The 27,777-nt window shown below is 44.4% G+C and overlaps 1 protein-coding gene across 2 annotated transcripts in view; it reads left to right on the forward strand.

Moving 5' to 3' along the window:
- PPP1R2 (protein phosphatase 1 regulatory inhibitor subunit 2) overlaps window positions 1–26,582 on the forward strand; it is a 60,195-nt gene extending 33,613 nt beyond the window's left edge. The window contains exons 6-7 of one of the 2 annotated variants that reach the window (XM_068281149.1): window positions 23,262–23,316; window positions 26,132–26,582. In XM_068281149.1, coding sequence (XP_068137250.1) covers window positions 23,262–23,316; window positions 26,132–26,141 — 65 coding nt within the window. In that variant the 3' untranslated portion in view covers window positions 26,142–26,582. The remainder of the gene's footprint in view (window positions 1–23,261; window positions 23,317–26,131) is intronic. The other variant, XM_068281151.1, reaches the window with a different exon arrangement.
- Window positions 26,583–27,777: the final 1,195 nt, after the last annotated feature.

Consider the following 27,777-nt stretch of genomic DNA (forward strand, 5'->3'; position numbering starts at 1 on the left):
CTTGCCGACCGCCTACTACTAATTGGCGGCGGCAAAGTGGCACCCCCAGGACCGCATAACGTCGATTGGTGGCGGCACCTTGGGGAGGGGATTGCGGGCGATCGCACGCGGATGTGTTCGCGATCGCCGGCATTAGGCTGCGCCCACCTGTGACCTCAACCCACCGGCCAGTTAGCAGCGTCTGCGGGTTGTAAATTTTTAAATGGGCTAATAGAAAGTGTATACACTTTGTTAGGTAAACAAAGTGTATTATACAGGCTGCCTCCTCCCCTGGTGGTCACAGTGACCGATCGACAACCATAGTGGACGACAGCACTGTACACACGCTCACAGCACCCCCCGATCACCCCCTCAGACCACAGTTTGCACCCAATCACCCCCCTAACCACCCATCAATCACTCCCTGTTACTATCTTGTCAACGCTATCCTTTAGATCAGGTCCTAAACTGCCCCCTGGGGGCTCCTGATCACCACCCACAACCTCAGATCCTCCCCAGACCTCCCCCCCCCATGTACTGTATACATCTATTCTCCCCTGTAATCACCCACTGATCACCTGTCAATCACCCATCAATCACCACCTGTCACTGCCGCCCATCAGATCAGACCCTAGCCTGCCCCTTGCGGACATCTGATCACCCACACCCTCAGATCGCCCGCAGACTCACCCTCAGATCACCTCCCAAGTGCATCGTTTACATATGTTCTCCCCTCTAATCACCAATCAATCACCCCCTGTCACCACCTGTCACTGCTACCCATCAGATCAGACCCTAATTTGCCCCTTGCGGGCACCCAAACACCCGCCCACACTCTCCGATCGCCCTCAGACCCCCTCTGGTCAACTCGCCAGTGCATTATTTACATCTGTTCTCCCCTCTAATCACCCATTGATCACCCATCAATCACCCCCTGTCACGACCTGTCACTGCTACCCATCAGATCAAACCCTAATCTGCCCCTTGCGGGCACCCAATCACCCCCCCTTGATCACCTCGCCAGTGCATTGCTTGTCTCCCCTGTAATTACCTACTGATCACCTATCAATCACCCCGTCAACACCTGTCTAGGGCTATGGAGTTGGAGTCGAGGAGTCGGGGCAATTTTGGGCACCCGGAGTTGGAGTCGTTGATTTCATAAACTGAGGAGTCTGAGTCGGATGATTTTTGTAAAAAATCCACAGCCCTGTTAAGTATTAGACTAAGAAGTCGGAGTCAGGGCCATTTTGGGTACCCGGAGTCGGAGTTGGAGTCATGGTTCCATAAACTGGGGAGTCGGAAGATTTTTGTACCGACTCCACACCTGCCTGTCACTGCGGGCTCCTGATCACCCCCCCCCCCTTCCATTAGATCCCCCTCTAATCACTCCCCCCTACCATTGTGTACCTCTAATCTACTGTCTGTAATGCTTGATTGTGCTTTGATTGGCTCCGATTGTCTCAATTGCTCTGTGATTGACTTTGATTGTCCCACGATTGGTTTTTGATTGTACCATGATTGTCTTAGATTGCCCCGTGATTGTCTTAGATTGCCCCGTGATTGTCTTAGATTGCCCCGTGATTGTCTTAGATTGCCCCGTGATTGGTTTTCAATTGTCCCGTGATTGGCTTCGATTGCCCCGTGATTGGCTTTGATTGCGCTGATTGGCTGTGATTGCCGTCTGATTGCCTCTAATCACTCTTATTGGCTCTAATTGTGTTGTAATTGCCTTGATTGCCCTCTGATTGGCTTTGATTGTCTGTGATTGTTTCTGATTGCCCCCATTGCTGTCTGATTGCCCCCTGATCACCCCCCCACCCCCATCACTATCCTAGTGATCTAAAAACAGTGATTAGTGAAAACTGTCACTTTTTTAGTATCACTAGTGTTAACAGTTAGGCCAGTTAATTAGTCGCTGATTAGCGTCATCACTGTCGCTAATCAGCATTGGTACTATATAGTATCTGTAAGAGATCATTACTGATCGCAGTCAGATCTATATTAGGGTCACTAGGATCCACTAAAAACACAGTGTTTGCCTGATCAGGCCTGATCGTTCGCCTGCACTTGCGTTCAGCCCGCCTCACCGCAGTGACAGAATTTTTTTTTCTGATCACTGCAAAAAACACTGTACAATAGCTGTGGCACTGTAAAGATCAGTTTTGATTTATTTATTTATTCATTTATTTTATCAAAACTCAGTGACCACAGCTTTCTACTCCACAAGTATTTCTTTTTGCTAGCTAGGTGCTCTTTTTCCTGGGTAGTCTCAGAGGAATACCCCCTTAACTTAGCAGTTCACCATGGCAAGAAAGGGGTATTACTATGATGAGGTGTACAGGTACATGGCCCAGTTGGGTGAGGGCGATTGCCATGACTCATTTGACGAATCTTCTGGGTCAGAGTTCGAACCTGTAGAGAGCAGTGGCTCGCTGACCGATAGCGCTGACGAGGTTGAGGTCCCGGCTAGAGCCAGGCATACCACACCCCATGTCACTGGACCGCAGGTGGCGCAGGATCTGCCTCAAGGGCAGCAGAGTGGTGCTAGCGCTGGTCTGAGGTTTCATGGTGAGGCATACACCAGCAGCGCAGCATCTCCTGGACCTAGCACCAGTACTTCCGTAGACCCTGGTGAAGTGGTGAGCACCAGAATGGAAGTTAAAACTGGTTTGGTGGCACGTGCATTAAGACCCGAGACGCATCAAGCAAGAAAATGGGCCCGTACTACCCATAGTCTTTCAGAGGTGCTGGCAAATCCCAATTGGCAATCCCCTGGTTCCGCTGCACCCGTACTGTCCCCTTTCACCCGCCAGGCTGGAGTCCAGGTGGAGGCAGATAATCTAGGATCGGCCCTAGAGTTTTTCATCTGTTCTTTACTGAGGATCTCTACGACTTAATTGTGGCTGAGACCAACCGTTATGCCACACAATACATCACTGACAACCCGGATAGGTACTATGCCCAGCCTTTCCGGTGGAAACCACTCTAGGTTTCCGAACTTAAAACTTTTTTGGGGCTTTCTCCTTAACATGGGTCTAGTCAAACTGAATGTATTGCAGTCTTATTGGTCTACGCACCCAATACATCACCTGCCCATGTTCTCTGCCGCCATGTCCAGGACACTATTTGAGATGATCCTGCGCTTCCTGCACTTTAATGACAGCACAACCTGTCATGAAAGTGACCACCCTGCTTATGACCGGCTCCCCAAATTCGGCCCCTCATAGACCACCTGTCATCAAAATTTGCAGATGCTTATACCCCTGAACAGAACATCTGCGTAGACGAGTCCCTCATACATTGTACCGGGTGCCTTGGCATCAAACCCCACATCCCAAGCAAGCGCGCCCGGTATGGGGTGAAACTGTATAAGCTCTGTGAAAGGGCCACACGGCTATACTTATGGTTTTAGGGTCTATGAGGGAAAAGACTCAAAATTGGAGCCGGTCGGATGCCCTGACTACCTGGGAAGCAGCGGCAAGATTGTGTGGAACTTGGTGTCACCTTTGTTCCAGAAGGGGTACCATCTTTATGTGGACAACTTTTACACAAGTGTGGCCCTCTATCAGCATTTAAAGATAGAAGGAATCCACTGCTGTGGCACCGTGCGGCCTAGTCGCCGGGGCTTCCCCCAATGGCTCGTTATTACCCGGCTTGAACGGGGGGGAGAGGGATGCCTTGTGTACCGATGACCTGCTCGTGGTGAAATGGAAGGACAAGAGGGACGTTTACCTTCTGTCCACCATTCACACAGACACGACAGTGCAAATTCAACGGGCAACTGAGGTCACCTAAAAAAAAAACCTTGCCGTCCACAACTATAATGCTAACATAGGAAGGGTGGACTTCAATGACCAGATGTTAGGGCCCTATTTAGTTTCCCGCAAAACCAGACACTGGTATAAAAAAGTGTATGTTTATCTAATTCAATTGGCTATTTACAACAGCTTTGTTCTCTACAGTAAGGCTGGGAGAACTGGATCTTTCCTTACATTCCAGGAAGCGATCGTTACGGAACTCCTGTATCCAGGAGGTGTCGTGGCCCAAACCCCAAAATGTAGTTAGCCGGCTACATGAAGGGCACTACGCCTTTCCCATTCCGAGTACCTCAAATCAACGCACCCCAAGAAAATGTTGTCGTGTCTGCAGCAGGGATGGAATAAGGCGTGACACCACTGTTTACTGTCCCACCTGTCCTAACCAGCCTGGCCTATGCCTAGGGGAGTGTTTCCAGAGGTATCATGAACAGATACCCTTATAGAGAGTAGGGAACTCCAGACATAGTAGTAGACACACAAGGGTCTCTGTGCTATTTCACACTGGCGCAATGAGTTAGGGAAAATTGCCTAGCGAAAGTCACACTTTGCGGTACCCCCCTACGCCGGAAGTGCTTGACTTAACGCTAGTGCATGCCTACGTTACTGCGTGGCTTCTGATGCAATTTGGGTCAGCTCGGAAGTCATGTTAGTCTACGGCGACGTTGTTAAGTACTAGGCCGAATGCGATTACTAGGTCGAATCAGACTTGCGGTATTCCCTGAAGATCTGTTGTAGGCGATGCGGTGCGCCTTCCCCTCTCTTTTTTTTTTTTTTTTTTTTTATTCCACCTTTTTTGGCAGATATTTTTTTCATTCACATTGATTGATTGTTTGACGTTAATTTTTCCTTTCAGCCCAGAGTGCATTACCCGTATGCCCAATATAAGGAGTATAGCAGAAACTCCTAATACTGGCCATACATGTAGTAAATTGCGGAGACCCTAAAATGCCAGGACAGACCCCACGAATGATGCCATTTTGGAAAGAAGACACCTCAAAGTATTCTGTGAGGTGCATGGTAAGTTCATAGATTTTATTTTTTGTCATTTTCCACTAACTTATGACAAAAAAATTTTTCTATGAACTCACCATGCCCCTCATGGAATACCTTGGGGTTTGCTCTTTCCAAAATAGGGTCATTTGTGGGGTTTGTTAACTGTCCTGGCATGTGGTATCGCCGTACTCAGGAGAAGTAGTATAATGTGTTTTGGGGTGTATTTTTACACATACCCATGCTGGGTGGGAGAAATATCTCTGTAAATGGACAATTGTGTGTAAAAAAATAAATAAATAAATTCTCATTTACAGAGATATTTCTCCCACCCAGCATGGGTAGCTGTAAAAATACACCCCAAAACACATTATACTATTTCTCCTAAGTACGGCGATACCACATATGTGACACTTTTTTGCAGCCTAACTGTGCTAAGGGGCCCAAAGTCCTCTGAGCACCTTTAGGCTTTACAGGGGTGCTTACAATTTAGCACCCCCCAAAATGCGAGGACAGTAAACACACTCCACAAATGACCCAATTTTGGAAAGTAGACACCCCAAAGTATTCAGAGAGGGACATGGTGAGTCCGTGGCAGATTTAATTTTTTTTTTTTTTTTTTTTTTGTCACAAGGTGCCATTTTCTGCTAACTTGTGACAAAAAAATAAAATCTATGAACTCACCATGCCTCTTAGTGAATACTTTGGGATGTCTTCTTTCCAAAATGGGGTCATTTGGGGGGTATTTATGCAATCCTGGAATTCTAGCACCTCATGAAACATGACAGGTGCTCAGAAAAGTCAGAGATGCTTCAAACTGGGGAAATTCACTTTTTGCACCATAGTTTGTAAACGCTATAACTTTTACCCAAACAAAAAAAATCCAATAAGTGTCTATTTATTGATCAAAGACATGTAGCACAATAAATTTAGATAAAAATGTATATAGAAATTTTACTTTATTTGAAAAATGTCAGCACAGAAAGCTAAAAAAAAAATCATTTTTTTTTTTATTTTTTTTACAATTTTTATTTTTTTTATGAACATAATAAAAACTAAAAATCCCAGCAGCAATCAAATAGCACCAAAAGAAAGCTGTATTGGTGACAAGAAAAGGAGGTAAAATTCATTTAGATAGTAGGTTGTATGACCGAGCAATAAACCGTTAAAGCTGCAGTGATCTGAATGGAAAAAAAAAGTGTCTGGTCCATTAAAGCGGATCCGAGATGAAAAACTAACTATAACAAGTAACTTGTCTATATATCTTATGTACAGTTTAGGATGGTTTAAACAGCAAATCTGTCTGCATACTGCTTTAATAGAATATGATTATTTCTTCCTGTGATACAATGACAGCAGCCATGTTTTTTGTAAACATTACACAGAGGCAGTCTTATCTGCACCATCAGCACTCAGACTGAAAAATACCTAATCCCCCCTCCTCCTCCCCTCTGCCTCTGAAATCTCTGGCTAGTAATACCTTCCCCTCCTCCTGCCCAGACTGAGCTCCCATGAGCCCTTGCTACTGCCAAGGCTCTCTGAAAACTGTGGGTAGGGCTTATTTAGTTTATAGGGAATTAGAGTATTAAAACAACAACAACAAAAAATATTTGGCTTGAGGAATGCCCCATAAACTATAGGAAAGGAACACAATTATGCAATGAGTAAAAGTTCATCTCGGATCCACTTTAGGGGGTTTTAAGACTGCAATCCTTAAGTGGTTAAAGCATACGTTTGAGGTTTTTTTTTAAAAAACTGGAACACAGACAGTAATAACTTGACTTAAAGGGAACCTAAACTGAGAAGGATATGGATTTTTCTTTTAAAATAATACCAGTTGCCTGAATCGCCTGCTGATCCTGTGTGTCTAATACTTTTAGCGACACCCCTGCAACAAGCATGCAGATCAGGTGCTCTTACTGAAGTCAGACTGGATTAGCTGCATGCTTGTTTCAGGGTGTGATTCAGCCACTATTGCAGCCACAGAGATCAGCTGGACTGCCAGGCAACTGGTATTGTTTAACAGGAAACATCCATATCACTCTCAGTTAAGGTTCCCTTTAAAGGATCCGGGAAACAAAAAAAAAAAACAAGATCTACTTACCTGGGGCTTCCTCCAGCCCCTGGCAGCCTATCTGTCTCTCGCCTCAGCTTCGGTGTACGTGGATCCCCTCCATTGCAGATGCTGACCTCGACAGATCGGGATCTACTGCGGAAGCGCACAGCTGTGCTGCTCGTGATTGCGCTCCTGTAGCAGAGACCATTCTGTGCTGGCGCAGTGGTTCTGTGCCTGTGCAGAACGCTCCAGGCTACGTGAGCGCGATCTCGAGTGGCTTACTTGTGCAGGCACAGTAGATCCTGATCTGGTGAGGTCGGCATCTGCAATGGAGGGGATCCACGTACACCGAAGCTGAGGCTAGAGACAGGCTGCCAGGGGCTGGAGGAAGCCCCAGGTAAGTAGATCTTGGGTTTTTTTTTTTTTGATCCTCAGATCCTTTAAGTTATTACTGTCTGTGTTCCCATTTTAAAAATGTTCTTTTACATGTTGTCCCTGGTTCATGCAACACCAGGACAGAATGTATTGTGTTTCCATCATTTGCCACCAAAACAGTGTTTAGGTATATTAGTGAGGAAACCTCTTGGGCTCCATTCACACTATTTTACTGCATGAACATTTCTAATGGATACCACTGCGATCATATGCATGAAGAATCATGCTTTTTCAGCAGCAATACAATACTTTTCAGTGTAACTCGTGTGGCATGGGGGGGAGAAATCAGTATGCTGCTGATGTTATTTTCTCTGCACACAAATAAATGCACTTACATAAGCTGCCAGATTTAGGCTACTTTCCCACCAACACGTTGCGTTTTAGGGGACGTTATGGTCGCATAACGTGCCCCTAACGCAACGCATGGTGGTGTTGAAGTTGGACGTCAGATTGAGCTGCGTTATGCAGCTCTCAAAGCAGCCGCTCCAGGTTAGTGATAGGAAGTCCGGATCTTTTTAAGTATTCGGATCATTTGAATCGGATCATTGAAAAGATCCGGATCTTTGAACCGAATCATTTGAATCATTTTACTAGGGAAGCAGACTGGGGGTGAAATGACTAGCAGGACAGGACTTTCCCTGCACTGTATATTCTGTATGTTCCTGTTTCTTCCAGACAGACATCCACTGTGAACCGAACATTGTGATGATCCGGATGATTCGACTCACAAAAAATATACGGATCATATGAACAATTCGTTCATGATCCGGACAACACTACAGTCCCACCACGAGTCACCACAGTGCAGTGAATATTAATTAGCCATGTGGCTGGCCACGGAGGAGGAGGGCAGACCTCCTCCTCCAACATTACTGAGCATGTGCAAACAGTCTAACACTGCTTAGCCGAGTATAATGTACAGCATGCAGCACTTTGTTTAAACGTGCTGTGAGTTAGGCTGCGTTACTGGCTGCTGTAACGTGGGACTTTAACGTCCCACTGTAAAACCAGCCTTAAGGTAAATAAGAAAACCGTACAGTGTAAATGGGGGGGCTGTGGTGGCATATGTCAAAGGCAGGGTTGTTTTGAGAGATTTTGGCAGTCTTGTTAGTCTTGTTATATCTTGGTCCCAAAATGGAAACATTCTCTGCAAAATCAGACAGCAGTAAAAACCTGACAAATTTTGCGTTTTTGAAAACCATGAGAAAAGATGCCCTATCTAAAGACATACGTAAAAATAAGTAATTCGTCACATCCCAATATGATGCAAACATATATAATTTTATTAAGGACTATCCAACCAACACAATATGTTAAAAACAATTAAAACCTCTAAATCCAAATGCTTCCAGAGGCCTCCATAGAAGCAGCCGCATGCTGCGAATGCGCAAGGCGCCATCCTCCTTCTCCCCACATGCAGCGGTGATCTTATCTGGGTAAGCATTATGCAGCACTTTTCTTGAACAATTGTATTGAACAATATAACATGTACGTTATTATTATTATTATTATTATTTAGGATTTATATAGCGCCAACATATTACGCAGCGCTGTACAGTGTGTATCTCTCTCTCTCTCTCTCTCTCTCTCTCTATCTATATCTATATATATATATATATATATATCTATATATATATATATATATCTATCTATATATATCTATCTATATATATATATATATATATCTCTATATCTTGTCACTAACTGTCCCTCAAAGGAGCTCACAATCTAATCCCTACCATTGCCATGTGTCTATCTTATGAAGTGTAAGTACTGTAGTCTAGGGCCAATTTTAGAGGGAGCCAATTAACTTATCTGTATGTTTTTGGAATGTGGGAGGAAACCGAAATGTGCCCGGAGGAAACCCACGCAGACACGGAGAGAACATACAAACTCTTTGCAGATAGTGCCCTGGCTGGGATTTGAACCAGGGACCCAGCGCTGCAAGGCGAGAGAGCTAACCACTACGCCACCGTGCTGCCCAACACTAGCACTTTAGCAACTATCGGCACAGTCCACTGTTTACACAGGTTTTGCACATCATTGTATGTATTGATTGTATTAGCACAGTGCACTTTTTCACAGGACATTAGGTCACATTGTTTTTGATAATTTTTAGGATTTTTTTTTTTACTTTTTTAGACACTTTTTTGCAATATTTTTTCTGAGTGGTGTGCAATATATGCTATTTCTTGCACATGATCAGTGATCTCCATTCACTTTCAAACACAAACATTTTCACTTTTTTGTCCTGCTGCTGTAGGGATTTCCAATGGATTTAGAAGGCGGTTTTAATTGTTTTTAACATATTGTGTTGGTTGGATAGTCCTTAATAAAATAATATATGTTTGCATCATATTGGGATGTGACGACTTACTTCTTTTTACCTATGTCTTTAGATAGGGCATCTTTTCTCATGGTTTTCAGTTGCAATATTTAGCCCTTTTGAGACACATTATCATGTGTGATGTTTTTGCTCCAATAGCAGTGATATTGAAATCTTGCGTTTTTGGCGTAGTCCCCATTCCCTAAACCCCCCTCCCCCGAGAAACAAACAAACAAACAAAAAAGCAGGCCAGCTTCTTTACCTAATTTTGTATTCGGGGCTGTAACGTAATGACAAGGCTATGTGCATTAAAAGCAGCGTCTTACTGCTGTCAGTCCAGCGAAGGCAGAATTTGAGGTGTCCTTTGATCAGCTGATGTAGCAGAGCTTTTCCTTTTGAATTCATCTGCATGTTAGCTGAGTCAAGAAAGATGAAACTGGATCTGCAAAGCAAGCTGTTACCTATCCAGCCCCTGCAATGGCTGCAGCAGTGCTAATGTTTGCCAGCAACTCTTCCTCTTCCTATTTAACCATTGAGTTATGGTAAAGCACAAGTTTAGCTGCCCATTTTATAATGCATACGATAGTAAATGTACATGATTTATTATCTCTAGAATATCAGCATATGTGGCACTGTGCCGATAGTTACTGGCAGTTTAGAAAGACAAACATGGACTTTATGGATAAAAGAACAGTTGTATAGCACATATTGTGCAAAATAAACAGTCAGTCAGCAAATGAGGCAATATCAACATGGCATAGGAGAGCAGCTCTTGTCCTTACAAGCGTCATAAGCAATGGAGAGAGTTGTACATTTCATGCCTGTACTTTGTGCAATATATGTATTGAAATTACCCCGGTGGGGCAGGAAATCAGAAAAAGATCAATGATACCCGATCTGGGGCCTGGGTGGATCAGGTAGCCACGATCTCCGCCGCTCCGTTCACCTGCAATCTTCCAGTTTCACTTTCGTGACCTCAGGGGGTCACTATGCTGGAAGAAGCTGCTCTCACAGAGCAGCATGCAAGGGGTGCAGCCGTGAAGAGTCAGAGCTGCCCAATGGCAGCTTTGGAAAGTCTGCAGGAATGTCCCTAGCGGGCACTTTGAGCATGGCCTCCGGAATAGCTACAAGTGCCACTAATTTCTGGGGCTATAGTGCGGCAGTGGGGGGACTGAGAGCAATGGGGGGATGACACAGAGGCATGTCCTGCAGCAGGGAACACGCCTCTGTGTCCCATCTGCACGTGAACGTGTCCTACAGCATGTGCCTGTGAGCGCACTGCACATGACCTCATTAGTGATGTACGCAATCGCAGTGCGCTCCTGGCTACAGGCAAGCGCTGTAGGACGCGCGCAGCTCAGTCGCCGCCTGTGAAGTTAGCCCGACCTTTGCAACCGAAAGAGGATCCCGGGGGCTTTTAGGTGAGCTACGGGGGCAGATAGGAGATCCTCATGTGGGTGTTGGGCATCAGGACAGGTGGTAGAGTATGCCTGCTTCCCCCATTTCTCAAAACATTTTGAGCTTTGGTATCCTTTAAAGGGAACCTAAACTGAGAGTGATATGGATGTTTCCTTTTAAACAATACCAGTTGCCTGGCAGTCCCGCTGAGCTCTGTGGCTGCAATAGTGGCTGAATCACACACCTGAAACAAGCATGCAGCTAATCCAGTCTGATTTCAGTCAGAGCACCTGATCTGCATGCTTGTTCATGGGCTGTGGCTGAAAGCATTAGAGACACAGGATCAGCAGGAGAGTCAGGCAACTGGTATTATTTTAAAAGGAAAAATCCATATCCTTCTCAGTTTAGGTTCCCTTTAAGTAGCTGGGGAAAAATCCACCCCTATTTTAGACACTGATGTCCAAGAGTTTGTATATTGTACTCATTAGAGCCCTATCTCCCAGCCTGCAGCCATGTAGTACCTCCTGTACAGAACACAGCCTGTGAGACCTTTAAGAGAACATTAAATGAACCTTAAAGAGAATCTGTATTGTTAAAAATCGCACAAAAGTAAACATACCAGTGCGTTAGGGGACATCTCCTATTACCCTCTGTCACAATTTCGCCGCTCCTCGCCGCATTAAAAGTGGTTAAAAACAGTTTTAAAAAGTTTGTTTATAAACAAACAAAATGGCCACCAAAACAGGAAGTAGGTTGATGTACTGTATGTCCACACATACAAAATACATCCATACACAAGCAGGCTGTATACAGCCTTCCTTTTGAATCTCAAGAGATCATTTGTGTGTTTCTTTCTCCCTGCAGTTCTCATGCACGGAAGTTTCAGGCTGCTCTTTTTTTCTCCTGCAAACAGCTTTGCCCTTGTCTGTAATTCTTCAGTATGTGAAAGCCCAGCCAGCTCAGAGGACGATTTATCCAGCTTGTAAAAGATAAGAGAGAAGAGAGAAGCTGCTCTAATCCTAAATAACACCCAGGCAGTGTGCATAGAGGGGCCTGGAAGGGGGAGTTCATAGCAGAACCACAACACTGAAGAACTTTGCAGCCTTCCAGACACAGGCCTGACAAGTCTGACAGGGGAAAGATACATTGATTTATTACAGAGACTGTCATAGCAGAAAGTGCTGCAGTAAGCCAGAACACATTAGAATAGCTTTTGGAACTTGTAGGATGATAAAAAACAGGATGCAATTTTTGTTACGGAGTCTCTTTAAGTACATGCGTTTCTCATCTTTTGTCTAAATGTAGTAACATTATGTAATGTAAATACAAAGCATAAAATAGCAACTTGTGTGCCGTCATTCTCCAGCAGCCACTTATGAACTGCTGGTGATGTTGCACATAGGAACAGTTGGATTAGTTAATGGGACAATCTTAATACTTTATGTAATATGAGGAAGTATCTGAAGTATTCATTCAAAGTTTATTCACTCAGTTTACCCTTCCACTACATAGATATGGTAAGACTGTACAATCAAGGTTGTGTTATTAGTGAGTACTTTAAAGAGGAGCTGTTAGCCATACTATGCCAGGATAAAAAAACACACATATAAGTAGATAAATACTAGCTCTACTTACATAACAGATGTATTGCACTGTCCACGATTTCATTTCAGTGAATTTTATAAAACAAACATATGGAAATGCAGAGAATTCTGTTCCCTGGCAGGGTCCATCTTTAGTCCCTCCAGCGAAGCCACTGCTGAGGTCATTTCCTCCCTTACCCCATTCCCTCCTACACACAGCAATTGTCAGCGCTATATTAGTGACACCCCTGCATCCATGAGAACCCCCCAGCCCTGCTACTATATCAGTAGTGATTCCCCCTGCATTTACCCTCAGCCCTGCAGCGTCCATCTCGTCTCCCAGCATAACAGCGCTTAGCAGGGAAGAATATATGCAGCTCCAGCACCAGAGGAGAATCTGTGTGCGCTGCATATATTCTTCCCCGCTAAGCTCTATAATGCTGCGGGCGAGCGGGGATGTTACAGAGTGGGGGGATAATGCATGAGGAATCCCTTTGTAAATAGTAGCAGGGCCGTGGGTCCCCAAGGATGCGGAGATGCCCGCTGCCCTTCGATTAAAGGGACGGAGATGCCGACAGAGTGCGGGGAGGGGGCGGACAGTGCAGACGCGAGGCGGCCAATGAGAGAGGGACAGGCGTGAGTGACACAGGCTGCAGCCAATCAGGCTGAACTAGCTGTGTCTGGGGAGAAAAGCAAAAGAGAACTCCCTCCCGCCCCAGCCTGCACTGCATCTTCTGTTGTGCGGCCTCTTGCTGCGTCCTTTAGAGCTGGAGACATAAGGATTTATCTACGATTAGAAAAAAAAAGTAAGATTTGTTTTTAAGTTAGGCATTGCCTTTTTAGCATCCATTGTATCTGTATTACAGATAGAAATAGGGAATTGATTTTTGTTTTTAAGCCGAACAGTTACTCTTTAACCACCTTGCTGTTACAATTCTGGCGGCAAGGGGGCAGCGCAGCACTTTTCTTTAAATTTTTTTTTTTTTAAATCATGTAGCGAGCCCAGGGCTCGCTCCATGATAGCCGCTGACTAGCGGCATCCCCCTATCCACTCCGATCGCCTTCAGCGATCAGAATAAGCAGGAAATCCCGTTAAGAACGGGATTTCCTGCTGGGCGACGTCACCGACGTCAGAGGGAGTCCCGATCCACCCCTCAGCGCTGCCTGGCACTGATTGGCCAGGCTGCGCAAGAGGTCTGGAGGGGGGAGGGGGGCGGCGTGGCGGGTAGCGGCGAATCGTGCTAGCTGTGTGCAGTAAAAAAAAAATTGTGAAAATCGGCCCAGCGGGGCCTGAGGAATTCTCCTACGCAGGTTACCCCGAGCTGAGCTCGGGATAACCGGCAAGGAGGTTAAGGAATGAGGAAGCTTGGGAAAAGATCCAGTACAGACATACCCTTTGGTGTTTTACCAAACATGACTGGACAATGTTTTCCATTAACAGTTTGATGGTCCAGAGCATTCCCCAGTCTCCCTACAGCCCTCCTGCGCTGTCCTGGGACCCTCTGCAGTGTTCTCCCCAGAATTTTTTTCCAGCCGGGTGGCATGAAAAAGTAGCCGGGTGGCGTGCGAGGGGGGAATGCAACTCTGCTTACAGAATAAAAAGAGGATGAGGTGGCAAACCGATGTACCTGCTAAGTACACACAATGCAATTTCCGGACAGATTTATTGTCAGATCGACAATTTTCAACATGCCTAATCTGATTTTCAGTTCACTTCTATAGGAAATCGTGCAGAAATCAGGACATGTTGGGAATAATCGATCTGACAGTAGATCTGTCAGAAAATTGCATTGTGTGTACCTAGCAGATTGTTTCAGATTAAGGTGCTCAGGTCCCTTTTTAAGCAGACCTGAACAGAGAACTTGCTCTCTGCTCTAAAAGATGCACAACAGCATAACCTTTAAAGGACAACTGTAGTGAGAAGAATATGGAGACTGCCATATTTATTTCTTCTTAAACAATACCAATTGCCTGGCAGCCCTGTTGATGTATTTGGCTGCAGTAGTGTCTGAATCACACCAGAAACAAGCATGCAGCTAATCTTGTCAGATCTGTCAATATGATCAGAAACATCGGATATGCTGCATGCTTGTTCAGAGGCTAGGGTAAAATTATTAGAAGCAGGGGATCAGCAGGACAGCCAGGCAACTGGCATTGCTTATAAGTAAATAATTATGGCAGCTTCCATATCCGTTTCACTTCAGTTGTCCTTTAAAGAAAAACATTTCTTTGTTACAGCTGATACAAATGCTGCAATAAATAGACAGTGTGTCTACTTCCTGCTTTCTTGTAAGCAGACATGTTAACATTTAGTGCTTTTCAAATGAGCTTCTCTGCAGTCATGTGACACAGAAAGAGATCAAATTAGACAGGCTAAACTGTGTAAATACAGGGTGCATTTATCTGTTTCCTTCTGTCCTGTGCAAGAGTTCAGCTCCACTAAGTGTCCCCAGTGTGCAGGGGGAGGGGCAGCACTACAGACACGATACAAGCTGGGGCCAGGGGGAAACACACACAGCAGGAGACAAGTGCACAGGGGGCTGCCTTTTTACAGACAGATGCTCTGCATGGCTGTGTCTCCTCTGCCCCCACAGCAAATAAATAAACATGCAGAGGTGTGAAGGGGCATCACTTCTCCTGATCTCCGTGTCTCCCTCCAGCCGGATTAAACGTGCAGCTGCCGGTTTCAACTCCTCAGGCATGTTTACCTGCAGTCTGGAGGAGAAGGAGAGACTACATGAGCCGCTCTGAGGCTGTCCCGGAGACCCACGTGGCTCTTATCTCACTCCTGGAAGCTGCTGCTGTATCGGGGTTTTTTTTTGTTGCTTTACTGCTCTCTCTGTTTTCATTCACGAGAGTGAGAGGCACCGTAATAAAATAGATCCTAATACTCGGAGAGCAGAAGGGAGAATCGGAACAGGAGTCCCACCTCTTACAACCCGCCCAGCCAATCCCTCCCTGTCTCACCACAACACATGAGCTGACAGGCAGAGGAGCGCTCCTGCAGTGTAGTGTCAGCCTTTGCTATTGTGCGAGGCTGGCGCTGACTGAAAGCAGGCAATGGAGCGCTCCTATGTGAAGTTTACTAGAAGCTCCAGGCAAGCACATGACAACAGGCGGGCGGGGCTTCAAATCAGCCGGGCGGCCCGCCCACTTAATTAGCCCTGGGGAGAACACTGCTCTGAACAATGTTCCACCTTAAAGTCGAAGATTGCTCACAGCCACACTGCCATCCATACGAGTAGTCCAAAAACAAGTAGGACCGGCACCACTCCAGTAGAATGTATTAAAGCTCTTTATTCAAACATGAATGGCTCAGCAATGACAGACGCTGTTTCGGGCATAGCCCTTTCTCAAACTGCAATAGCCTAAACACACACCAGTGCACTAATCTTTAAATAGCCCACCCCCTGTAAAAACACCAATCGGTGTCCTGCTGGGCGTGGTGAACAAAGCGGACCTGATGGGGAACTATAGGCATAATATGCAAAAACAGTTACCTGGTAATGAGCCATTTACCTGTCTCCTGTGTCAAACATACGTAGACAAACGAAAGGACCAATCACCGATATGGAGGCAGGAGGAAATGACGTCCACCCTCCTCTCCGTGCGCCGCTGCATCAATAAGCGGCTGCACGCGATGAGGAAGTCCACACCCGTCACTGGAGCGCATCACACTGCGCTCCACTTGTCCCCCGAACTTCCGGTTTTAGCCGGAAGTGACGCTCCAATAGTACGCTGGGTCCGGCGGTAACCAGGCAACAAGCTTGCGTGTCAACAGCCGGACCCCAGCAGAGAAAAGAAAACAATAGAACAATAGATGCCGATCTGTAGTGGGACCACAGGGAGGAAGAGCGCCCCAACATACAAAAATTAGTATATCCATATATACATATAAGCCCAGCCAAACAGGCCACACAAAACTATGTGTAATAACCGGAGGCCAGAAAAGATAAAATAAATAACATCAGGGCAACACCCCCTGTGGTCAAACACAGACAGGCATCTTAAAAGTACAACATATACAAAAAAGTGACCAAAAATTTAAAATTGAGAAAATAGCTAAAATAAAAATAAACATTGTAGACAGGCAAATGGATGATCACCTCACCCACCAACAGGTCAGCGTCCACCACAGCCCAGGGGTATCCTAAAAAAAGACAAAAAGAGCAAAGTTTTATAAAACAATAAACATATGTATAAATGCATAAATACACAGACACTTAGGTAAGCAGGCAGGGTCCCCCCTCCCATGTCACAAAAAACAGCCCAAACATCGATGCAATGTAAACCTAAAGTATGTAGCACATCATCACGGGTGAATACAAAAACTCAAATCGTATTCACGATTCAGTCCCCCCGGTTCTAACGTCCCCAGCCTCCTGATCCAAGCAGCCTCCTTTTTCAACAGGGCCGTTTCCCTATTCCCTTTCCTCCAATTAATGGGGACAGAATCAATTACTGTCACTCTAAGTTGTGATACCGCATGTCTCATATTAGTAAAATGTTCTGCGACCGACTGGCCCCGCAACTTATTACGAATCGCCGATTTATGTGATGATTTTCGGTCCTTCAAACGTTGGGTAGTCATACCTATATACGCAAGGCCGCATGGGCACTTGAGCATATAGACTACAAAGCTAGAGTCGCAGGTATAACGTCTGTAAATCGAAAAAGTAGTGCCCTGGGATGGGTGGGTAAACGTGTTACCTTTCAACACCATTCCACACATATGACATCCCAAACATGGGAACATGCCAGCATTTTTAACCCCGGCGACACCTCGTTCCCTTGGGGTCAGCTTGTCGCGAATAGTTGGTGCTCTCTTGAACGACATGAGTGGGGGAAAACGGAACTCAGGAACAAACGGAAAACCATCCGTGAGGATCTTCCACTGTCTGCGAATGACCCGGGACACAGCATCACTGCAGGCACTGAAAGTCGACACAAACGGCATGCGAGGGCCAATCGGTCTGCGTCTCTCTCTAGGTCGAGAAACCAAGGTGGACGATGGATATCCCCTCCTCCTGAATGTGGATGTCACCTCTTCTATTCGTGAGGTACGTCGGCATTCATCACTAACTATCCTCTCAACCCTTCCGATCTGACCATGTGGAATACTGTTCTTAGTTCCAGTGGGGTGAAAACTTTTGTAATGAAGCAGAGAGTTGCGGTCTGTGTCCTTAACATATAGATCAGTAGAAAGACCTGTCCCAACTCTAACTATCAAAGTATCCAAAAATGAGATTGACGTCAGGTCACAGTGAGATGTTAAACGTATAAATGGACATAAATCGTGCAACTGTGACATGAATTCACTAAGGGTCGAATGTGGCCCCCTCCAGATGCAGAAAACGTCATCAATATAACGCCACCAGCACATAGCGTGCCGGTGGAACAAAGAGTTTTGATAAACAAAGGCCTCCTCATAGAGGCCCATGTACAAGTTAGCATAGGAGGGGGCCACATTCGACCCCATCGCCGTTCCACGGCGTTGTAAGTAAAACCGACCCTTAAACTCAAAATAGTTACACTGCAGGACAACTTGAAGTAAACCGCAACAAAACTTTCTCTGTACATCCGTCAGGTCTGTCCGGGTCATCAAAAACCACTCGACCGCCTCTACACCCCCATCATGAGGGATGGAGGTGTAGAGGCTCTCAACGTCAAGGGTTACCAAAAGCACATCTTCCTCAGGAAGAGAAATGCCGCCCAACTTCTCAAGAAACATAGAGGTATCCTTCAGGTACAAGGGAATCGCCTGGACCAGTGGCTGTAAAATTGAATCTAAAAATTTGGCCAACGGCACAAAAATAGAGCCTACAAACGGCATGCGAGGGCCAATCGGTCTGCGTCTCTCTCTAGGTCGAGAAACCAAGGTGGACGATGGATATCCCCTCCTCCTGATAGCTGCCTGTATACTTCTGTCTCATACATGAGACAGAAGTATACAGGCAGCTATCTGATCAAGAAGTATACCAGATGGTGCCGGGTGATCCTTTAGCCTGGATACGAAAAAGGGTTGATGTCCTTCTGTCAGATGCCCTGAGGAAGGGCCTTATTGATCAGGGCCTTTTCAAATTTCTAAGAGAAGACTATCCGGTGACGCCAAAGTTCTATACCCTCCCGAAAATCCATAAATGTCTTAATAATCCCCCTGGCCGACCCATTGTGGCCGGCGTAGGCTCTATTTTTGTACCGTACCGTGTAGAGGCGGTCGAGTGGTTTTTGATGACCCGGACAGACCTGACGGATGAACAGAGAAAGTTTTGTTGCGGTTTACTTCAAGTTGTCCTGCAGTGTAACTATTTTGAGTTTAAGGGTCGGTTTTACTTACACCGTGGAACGGCGATGGGGTCGAATGTGGCCCCCTCCTATGTTAACTTGTACATGGGCCTGTATGAGGAGGCCTTTGTTTATCAAAACTCTTTGTTCCACCGGCACGCTATGTGCTGGTGGCGTTATATTGATGACGTTTTCTGCATCTGGAGGGGGCCACATTCGACCCTTAGTGAATTCATGTCACAGTTGCACGATTTATGTCCATTTATACGTTTAACATCTCACTGTGACCTGACGTCAATCTCATTTTTGGATACTTTGATAGTTAGAGTTGGGACAGGTCTTTCTACTGATCTATATGTTAAGGACACAGACCGCAACTCTCTGCTTCATTACAAAAGTTTTCACCCCACTGGAACTAAGAACAGTATTCCACATGGTCAGATCGGAAGGGTTGAGAGGATAGTTAGTGATGAATGCCGACGTACCTCACGAATAGAAGAGGTGACATCCAAATTCAGGAGGAGGGGATATCCATCGTCCACCTTGGTTTCTCGACCTAGAGAGAGACGCAGACCGCTTGGCCCTCGCATGCCGTTTGTGTCGACTTTCAGTGCCTGCAGTGATGCTGTGTCTCGGGTCATTCGCAGACACTGGAAGATCCTCACGGATGGTTTTCCGTTTGTTCCTGAGTTCCGTTTTCCCCAACTCATGTCGTTCAAGAGAGCACCAACTATTCGCGACAAGCTGACCCCAAGGGAACAAGGTGTCGCCGGGGTTAAAAATGCTGGCATGTTCCCATGTTTGGGATGTCATATGTGTGGAATGGTGTTGAAAGGTAACACGTTTACCCACCCATCCCAGGGCACTACTTTTTCGATTTACCGACGTTATACCTGCGACTCTAGCTTTGTAGTCTATATGCTCAAGTGCCCATGCGGCCTTGTGTATATAGGTATGACTACCCAACGTTTGAAGGACCGAATATCATCACATAAATCGGCGATTCGTAATAAGTTGCGGGGCCAGTCGGTCGCAGAACATTTTACTAATATGAGACATGCGGTATCACAACTTAGAGTGACAGTAATTGATTCTGTCCCCATTAATTGGAGGGGAGGGAATAGGGAAACGGCCCTGTTGAAAAAGGAGGCTGCTTGGATCAGGAGGCTGGGGACGTTAGAACCGGGGGGACTGAATCGTGAATACGATTTGAGTTTTTGTATTCACCCGTGATGTGCTACATACTTTAGGTTTACATTGCATCGATGTTTGGGCTGTTTTTTGTGACATGGGAGGGGGGACCCTGCCTGCTTACCTAAGTGTCTGTGTATTTATGCATTTATACATATGTTTATTGTTTTATAAAACTTTGCTCTTTTTGTCTTTTTTTAGGATACCCCTGGGCTGTGGTGGACGCTGACCTGTTGGTGGGTGAGGTGATCATCCATTTACCTGTCTACAATGTTTATTTTTATTTTAGCTATTTTCTCAATTTTAAATTTTTGGTCACTTTTTTGTATATGTTGTACTTTTAAGATGCCTGTCTGTGTTTGACCACAGGGGGTGTTGCCCTGATGTTATTTATTTTATCTTTTCTGGCCTCCGGTTATTACACATAGTTTTGTGTGGCCTGTTTGGCTGGGCTTATATGTATATATGGATATACTAATTTTTGTATGTTGGGGCGCTCTTCCTCCCTGTGGTCCCACTACAGATCGGCATCTGTTTTCTTTTCTCTGCTGGGGTCCGGCTGTTGACACGCAGGCTTGTTGCCTGGTTACCGCCGGACCCAGCGTACTATTGGAGCGTCACTTCCGGCTAAAACCGGAAGTTCGGGGGACAAGTGGAGCGCAGTGTGATGCGCTCCAGTGACGGGTGTGGACTTCCTCATCGCGTGCAGCCGCTTATTGATGCAGCGGCGAACGGAGAGGAGGGTGGACGTCATTTCCTCCTGCCTCCATATCGGTGATTGGTCCTTTCGTTTGTCTACGTATGTTTGACACAGGAGACAGGTAAATGGCTCATTACCAGGTAACTGCTTTTGCATATTATGCCTATAGTTTCCCATCAGGTCCGCTTTGTTCACCACGCCCAGCAGGACACCGATTGGTGTTTTTACAGGGGGTGGGCTATTTACAGATTAGTGCACTGGTGTGTGTTTAGGCTATTGCAGTTTGAGAAAGGGCTATGCCCGAAACAGCGTCTGTCATTGCTGAGCCATTCATGTTTGAATAAAGAGCTTTAATACATTCTACTGGAGTGGTGCCGGTCCTACTTGTTTTTGGATTGCTGCAGACCTCTGAGGGCACAGAGATCTTGACCGTGGCACACTAATTTCCTTTGGAGATCCTTTGGTGCTCCTCCTGTGTATCGTTTGCTATCCATACGAGTAGTCGCATATTCTGTGCCTGCGCAGTAGCACAAAGATGCTCGTGTACAGTTTATTTTCTTCTGTGCACGAATGGCTCCTTGCTACTGTACAGGCCTGAACTCACTGACTCCATGAAGGTAAGGAGGGTCCCAGCCGGCAGCTGGATGGGTTGTGGAGAATCCTCCAACTGACGTAAGTATATAATTTCCCCCCCCCCCCCTCTTTATAGAGTTACAGGTTTACTTTAAGAACTACTGCATTAGATTATGACCTGAAAAGTGTATGCCTTTCTCTACCTTGTTGTATTAAGTACATTTGCTTAGAAAGTAAAATAATATTGTCAAGTCACCTGCAAAGTATGGTTGTGTAGCCTACTCCCCTGTATCTTTGTCTTTCTCTGACAGTACCAGCAAAAAGCATATTTCCACGTTCTAATAGTTGGTGTAAGGTAATGCACTTGCTGAGGACAGCTCAGTACATTTATCATAGACTAGTCAATTAGGCTTGTTTGAAACAACGGGCACTAGATTGACAAACAGTGCGTGGCTGTCTGCGCATGTCCGTGCGCACGCCCCTGAACACGCACACCCAACAATGTGGCATACTTCGCTATTCTGTCAGTTGTTGCTTTTTTTTTTTGTGAAAAACCAATACAACTTTTAAGTCTAGCCCCAGGGGTAATATATTAGTTTTTTTGTAAATTACATACTTTACATGAAATTGTATTGACAATTATGCCTTCCAATTTGAGACTAATCCCAATACTAATTTAGGTAACCAATAACATTATAATTAATGTAATACTCAGTACGGAGTCATTTTCTTTACACAATTTGGACACACAAAAAAACTATGAATGATGTAGTTGTTGGTACTGTCAGGGATTTTAAAATAGTCTTATCAATAGTTCTTCTTCAGGAATCCTCCATGGTGGCACCCATCTGGTTTCTTCTCCTCCTGCACAAAAATATGCAGTCTACACTAAAGGAAGGCACAGGCATTAGAACCTTGACATTAGATTTTTTTTATTTTTAAGGACAACTGTAATGAGATGGATATGAAGGCAGCCATATTTGTTTCCTCTGCCTCTAATACTTTTAGCCACAGATCCTGAACAGGAATATGCAGATCAGGTGTTCCTAACATTGTCAGATCTGACTATATTAGCTGCATGCTTGTTTCTGTTGTTATTCAGACAGTACTACAGCCAAATAGATCAGCAGTGCTGCTAGGCAACTGGTATTGCTTAAAAGGAAATGTATATGGCAGCCTCCATTTACTTTTTACTTCAGTTGTCCTTTAAAGCGGAACTGAAATTAAAATAAGTTTCACTTACCTGGGGCCTCTGCCAGCCCTCTGCAGCTGACCTGTGCCCTCGATGTCCTGGACCGATCCTCTTTTTTTTTTTCCCCCACTGCGGCTCTTTTCTTCACGCTGTGGAAGCTGACTTCTGAATTGACCTCCACTGCGCCCTGGCCGTATGTATCTTAGTACGCGTTCCTGTAGCCAGGAGTGTCCTGCGCAGGCGCAGTATGAGAAAATCTCTACTGTGCCTGCGCAATACACTTACAGCTAAGGGAGCGTTAACGAGGAAGTGTGTGCACCCGTAGCTGGAAGCGTATTGCGCAGGCGCAGTGCACTTGAACTGCACAAAGTGAAAGTAAGCCGCGGCGGGGGAACGGAGCATCGGTGAGTGGCTGCGAAGGCACAGGTCGGCTGCAGGTGGCTGGCAGAAGCCCCAGGTAAATGAAATATTTTTTTTGTTTATTTCAGTTCCGCTTTGTTTCATATACATGCAGTAATTATCACATGAGAAACAGAGCAGAGCTCCTATTTTACCTCTGCTCCCATGGATTGACTTTTGTATGTTTGGTATAGTCCAGATATTAGCGAAATGTCTTAAAATTGGCAATATTTGGTGAACTACTGTCTACAGGTAGCTTAACTATGAAGTTTTCAATTACTATTAGGTGGTTTGGAGGGGAGGGCTATTTGAACTATCTACTTCCTGTCCCAATAGGTAGGAAGGGGCACTCTTGTTGTTGGTGCTTTCATGGAGGATTCCTAAAAAAACGGTAAGTCTAAACTTCATCTTTTTTTCTGTCTTTCTTCTGTTTCTAAAATAGTACAGGATTTTTTAATTTATTATAAAATGTCTTCGCTCTAATGTTGAATTTTGGCTTGAGCTGCTACAATATTGAATTCCATATGTATAAAGAGGAGTTAAAGATTTTGCTTTTAAGCAAGAGGGCCCGTCGAGCTGCTCTATAATAGCTGAAAAAAATGGGTACTGAAATGTTTCTCCTGTATTTGTATGCAAGTACATTTATTTTTCATATTTCGTTTTTCTCTCCGTGGTCCTACATACTGGAAACATTCTTTTTGGAGCTCTAGATTAGCGGTTCTAAGTAATGACTCAATCTAGACACTAATATTGCTGTATTTTTTTCTATGATCTTTGTTACAAAGTGATATTGGGTGAAAATAAATGAGATTCAAATTATGTCTGTTAGGACTGGGGGTAACTGCTATGACTGCCATCAGGAATTCTAGATCAGTGATGGCTAACCTTGGCACTCCAGCTGTGGTGGAACTACAAGTCCCATGAGGCATTGCAATACTCTGAGAGCTCTAAGCATAACTTGGGGAGGATGAGGCATGAATGGGATTTGTAGTTTTGTCACAGCTGGAGTGCCAAGGTTAGCCATCACTGCTCTACAGGGAGGCTATTAATTTGCAGCATATGATTGTAGAAATTTTGATGGTGGGAGATAAGTATTTATTTAAACTTTTTTGTGGCCTTGTTGCTGAAACCATCAGGTCTTGTGGCTTCATTTCCTTTAAAGAGGAACTCCAGTGAAAATAATGTAATGAAAAAAAAGTTTCATTTTTACAATAATTATGTATAAATGATTTAGTCAGTGTTTGCCCATTGTAAAAGCTTTCCTCTCCCTGATTTACATTCTGACATTTATCATATGGTGACATTTTTACTGCTGGCAGGTGATGTCACTGGAAGTAGCTGCTTGCTTTTTTGGCAGTTGGAAACAGCTGTAAACAGCTATTTCCCACATGCAACGCGGTTCACAGACAGGAAACTGCCAGGACCATGGTCCTCACAGTTTCCTGTGGGAGGGGTTTCACCTCAATATCAGCCATACAGAGCCCCCTGATGATCCGTTTGTGAAAAATAATACATTTCTCCTGGGAAATGGGGTATCAGCTACTGATTGGGATAAAGTTCAATTCTTGGTCACGGTTTCTTTTTAAGCTCATTACAGATACTATTCATGAAAGGAGTACTGTATAAGCTATAGCAAGAAAGTGGTCCTCAACATGTAACCAAATGTTACTTATTTCTGATGTTTCTGGATAGATTAAATGAAAGGGCCACTAAACGTGAATTACATTACCCTCATGTAAGACATTCACATAGGAACATCTAGTTGTTTGTGTTGGAAGTGAAGAAATTTTAAAATGAACAAGATATACAACAACCGGGTTTCCATGTACAGTAGTCCTGTGGAACCCTGCAGCTAGTGACCCAGGAGCAACATACACTAGCATTACGGCAGTTCTGTGGGAATTCACACTAATGTCCATTTAAAAAATAAATAAAAGCCTCATCAAGGTGTAATGGGTAAGAGAAGGCCAGCACAAGTGTATGGGGCTATTATAATTCTATGAGGATTTTTGTTACCTCCCATCCATTTATGGTAGGTACATGGTGAAATGTTATTAAAGCCTACTTCTGTTGTAACTAAAACACCAAATGGTACAAAAATACCTGGCACTGTGTATTAATTATCACAGGAGTCCCAAATCAGCTGGGTTCCAGCACTTAGATCTGCCCCCTTGCCCAGAAAGGTCTCAACCTTTCTATATACCACATAGGGAAAGGCTGCTTCCAATTTTGGCAGGTAACAGAAGAATTTTCACTCTGGATTATCTATGATAAAGGGTAGGTCTGTGTGTCAGTTATGACAGTACTTACTCTCAACTTCTTGTTGCACATACAGTTGTCCTATTGCCTTAGACCCAAAATAATGTTAAAAAAACACACACTCCCACATATGGTGTGGGAGATGGGGAGGGTGGGTGGTACAGCTTTTGGCAGGTGGGATAAGCAGAGGAACAGTGCATGTCGCTGTGACCGTCTATTGAAGATCCAGGATTGTGGATTATAAGCGACCACAAAGGACACATATATAAATGATCGCAGATGGCCACTGCATTGCTTACTTTCACAAGAGCTAAGAAAGCAATACTTTGTATGACAGAGCCACTACGCTCTTGCCTGTCCCATATTTTCTATGACTGGAAGGGGATTGTTGCAATGGCCTAATGAATCAGCATTTTCTGTGTTGTCGCACAGAAAGTGTTTTTTTTTTTTATCTCTGAGACCTGCCTTTTATGCATTTTATTTTTGAGTAGATTAAGGGAGTGTTAGGTAAACAGTTCTTACGTTACTGTAGTATTTCCTTGTAAATGAAGCTTCCAGTCGTCTTCTTTCCCAAAAACCGTAACATCTAGAAATCTGCTAAGACTAGATTATTGTCCATTTTGCATATATTTTTCATGGGAAATGGTAGCACCATTGAATACATTGAATGTGCTCCACAAAAAAAAAAAATTCCAACAAGGAATTGAGCTTACAGCATAGCCCTGGAAGTCATGGGAACAGGAAATGGGTGCAAATGTTTCATAGGATACAATGGCAATAGCATCCTGTCTGGAATGGTAATCAGTTATAGAACCACTGTTATGCTCTAAATTGTTGTCTAGTCTTCCAGGCTAGCTTTTCAATGTCTACTGTTTATTTTATTTTATACTGCAATTACCAATCAGGAAAATACGAAACGTAAAATGATATTCTGCTCCTTTTTATAGGTCATCCTGACCAGCTGCAAAGCAGTGTCCAAGTCCTATAGAGAAGATTCAACCTGAGTGGCTTGCTAAAGGTCTATTTATTGCCACACCACTGCATTAGCACTGATCTGCAGACCTATGGACTACAGCGAGAAGTGTATCCGAATACTTTTCTGTTGCCATCGTTATGTTGTGAGGATCCTTAATTATAAGCCAACTCTGAATAGTGATTTACAAGCTTGTCTGGCTTTTTTTTTGTTTTTTTTGTTTTTGAAGTTGGCAGAACAGAAACAGAAGTATTGGCTTACAAACACTTTCCTATGTTCACTACCTGGAAAGTGTCTATGGATATTCATATGTCTGGTTAAAGGTTTTGAAATCTGCTTTTTATGTAAAGTGTTACCTATTCCAGAGGAAAATGGGGGCATCCCAGCGATACCGAATAAAGTCTTTATTTTTCTTCTTTTTATAAGTGAATGATTGTTAAGCTTGTGTTTGGATCTTCAATCATGGTGCTGTATCTGTGTACCATTTAGCCAGTATATGCCCATTACAAACCCATATTTTAGTCTTTAAAACAAGGCCAAATTGGGCTTCTGTTTTAATGGCCCAAAATACAATTCTGACATTTGTGTGTGTGGTTTGAATTATTTTATGTGTGAAAACCATACACATTGGAAATTGTAAAAGGATGCCGCAGAACATTGTATAATCTGCCAACACTCCGAAAGATGCCCAGAGTATCTGTTTGAATCTCACAGTTTTGTCAAGTTTAAACATGTATAACATCAACAACATAAGCTCTCCTACACACAGGGAGGAAAAAAATAATTGCATGAACGACTCCTCTTTCAGATGTTGTTTGAAAATCCAAAGCACAAACAATGGCTTAAGGGAACCATAAACAATCCATGATGGTGCTGGGGCATTTTGAACGACTGACATAATGGATCCCTTCAGCAGATGATTCATAGTCAGCAGTGTGTACAGAGCAATTTTTAAATGACATGTCCGAAGTCTACATCTACGTCCTGCATCGTTGAACGATCATATTGGTCAATAATAATTTGCCATTTTGAGTGCAGTCTTCTGCTGCTGTTCACATCATATCTTCTGAATTTAATTGTGGAACATTGGTTCATCGGTTGTTTTATCTGTTTTTATCTTTCTGTGGGTATGAAGCTATAGGGACAGGTCACATTATTTCAAAGCCTTTAACTTCTTCCTTCTCGATACTTGCGCAAAGTTAAGTGACATAACTGGGACTTGAAAGGATCTACCAAATGATTATTTTGCAAAGTGTGTTTTGGGTGATAAATTATATATGGTGTATTCTGAAATAAATAAGTCAAACATTACTGAAGTAGATATCCAGTCACAATATAAGATCCCATGGGTCTCCTTATAAGGGAAAGTCTATATTCACCTGTGATGGCTTCTCTCCCCCAAGCCCCTCTATGTACCAGCTTCCAGAGCGTAGCCACTCCCTCTGAAAAAATGCAGTCTGTTTTCTATAGAAAAGCAGACTGTGTTTTCTCAGTGGGCGGGGCTACGTGCTGGAAACCACCACATGAAGAGGCTACAGGGTGATGACTTTGTAGGAGAAGACATCACAGGTAAATATAACTTTATTTTACAAGAGGACCCATGTGATCAAATATTGTGGC

This window comes from Hyperolius riggenbachi, chromosome 4 (assembly GCF_040937935.1).
Source record: "Hyperolius riggenbachi isolate aHypRig1 chromosome 4, aHypRig1.pri, whole genome shotgun sequence".
Taxonomy (NCBI): Eukaryota; Metazoa; Chordata; class Amphibia; order Anura; family Hyperoliidae; genus Hyperolius; species Hyperolius riggenbachi.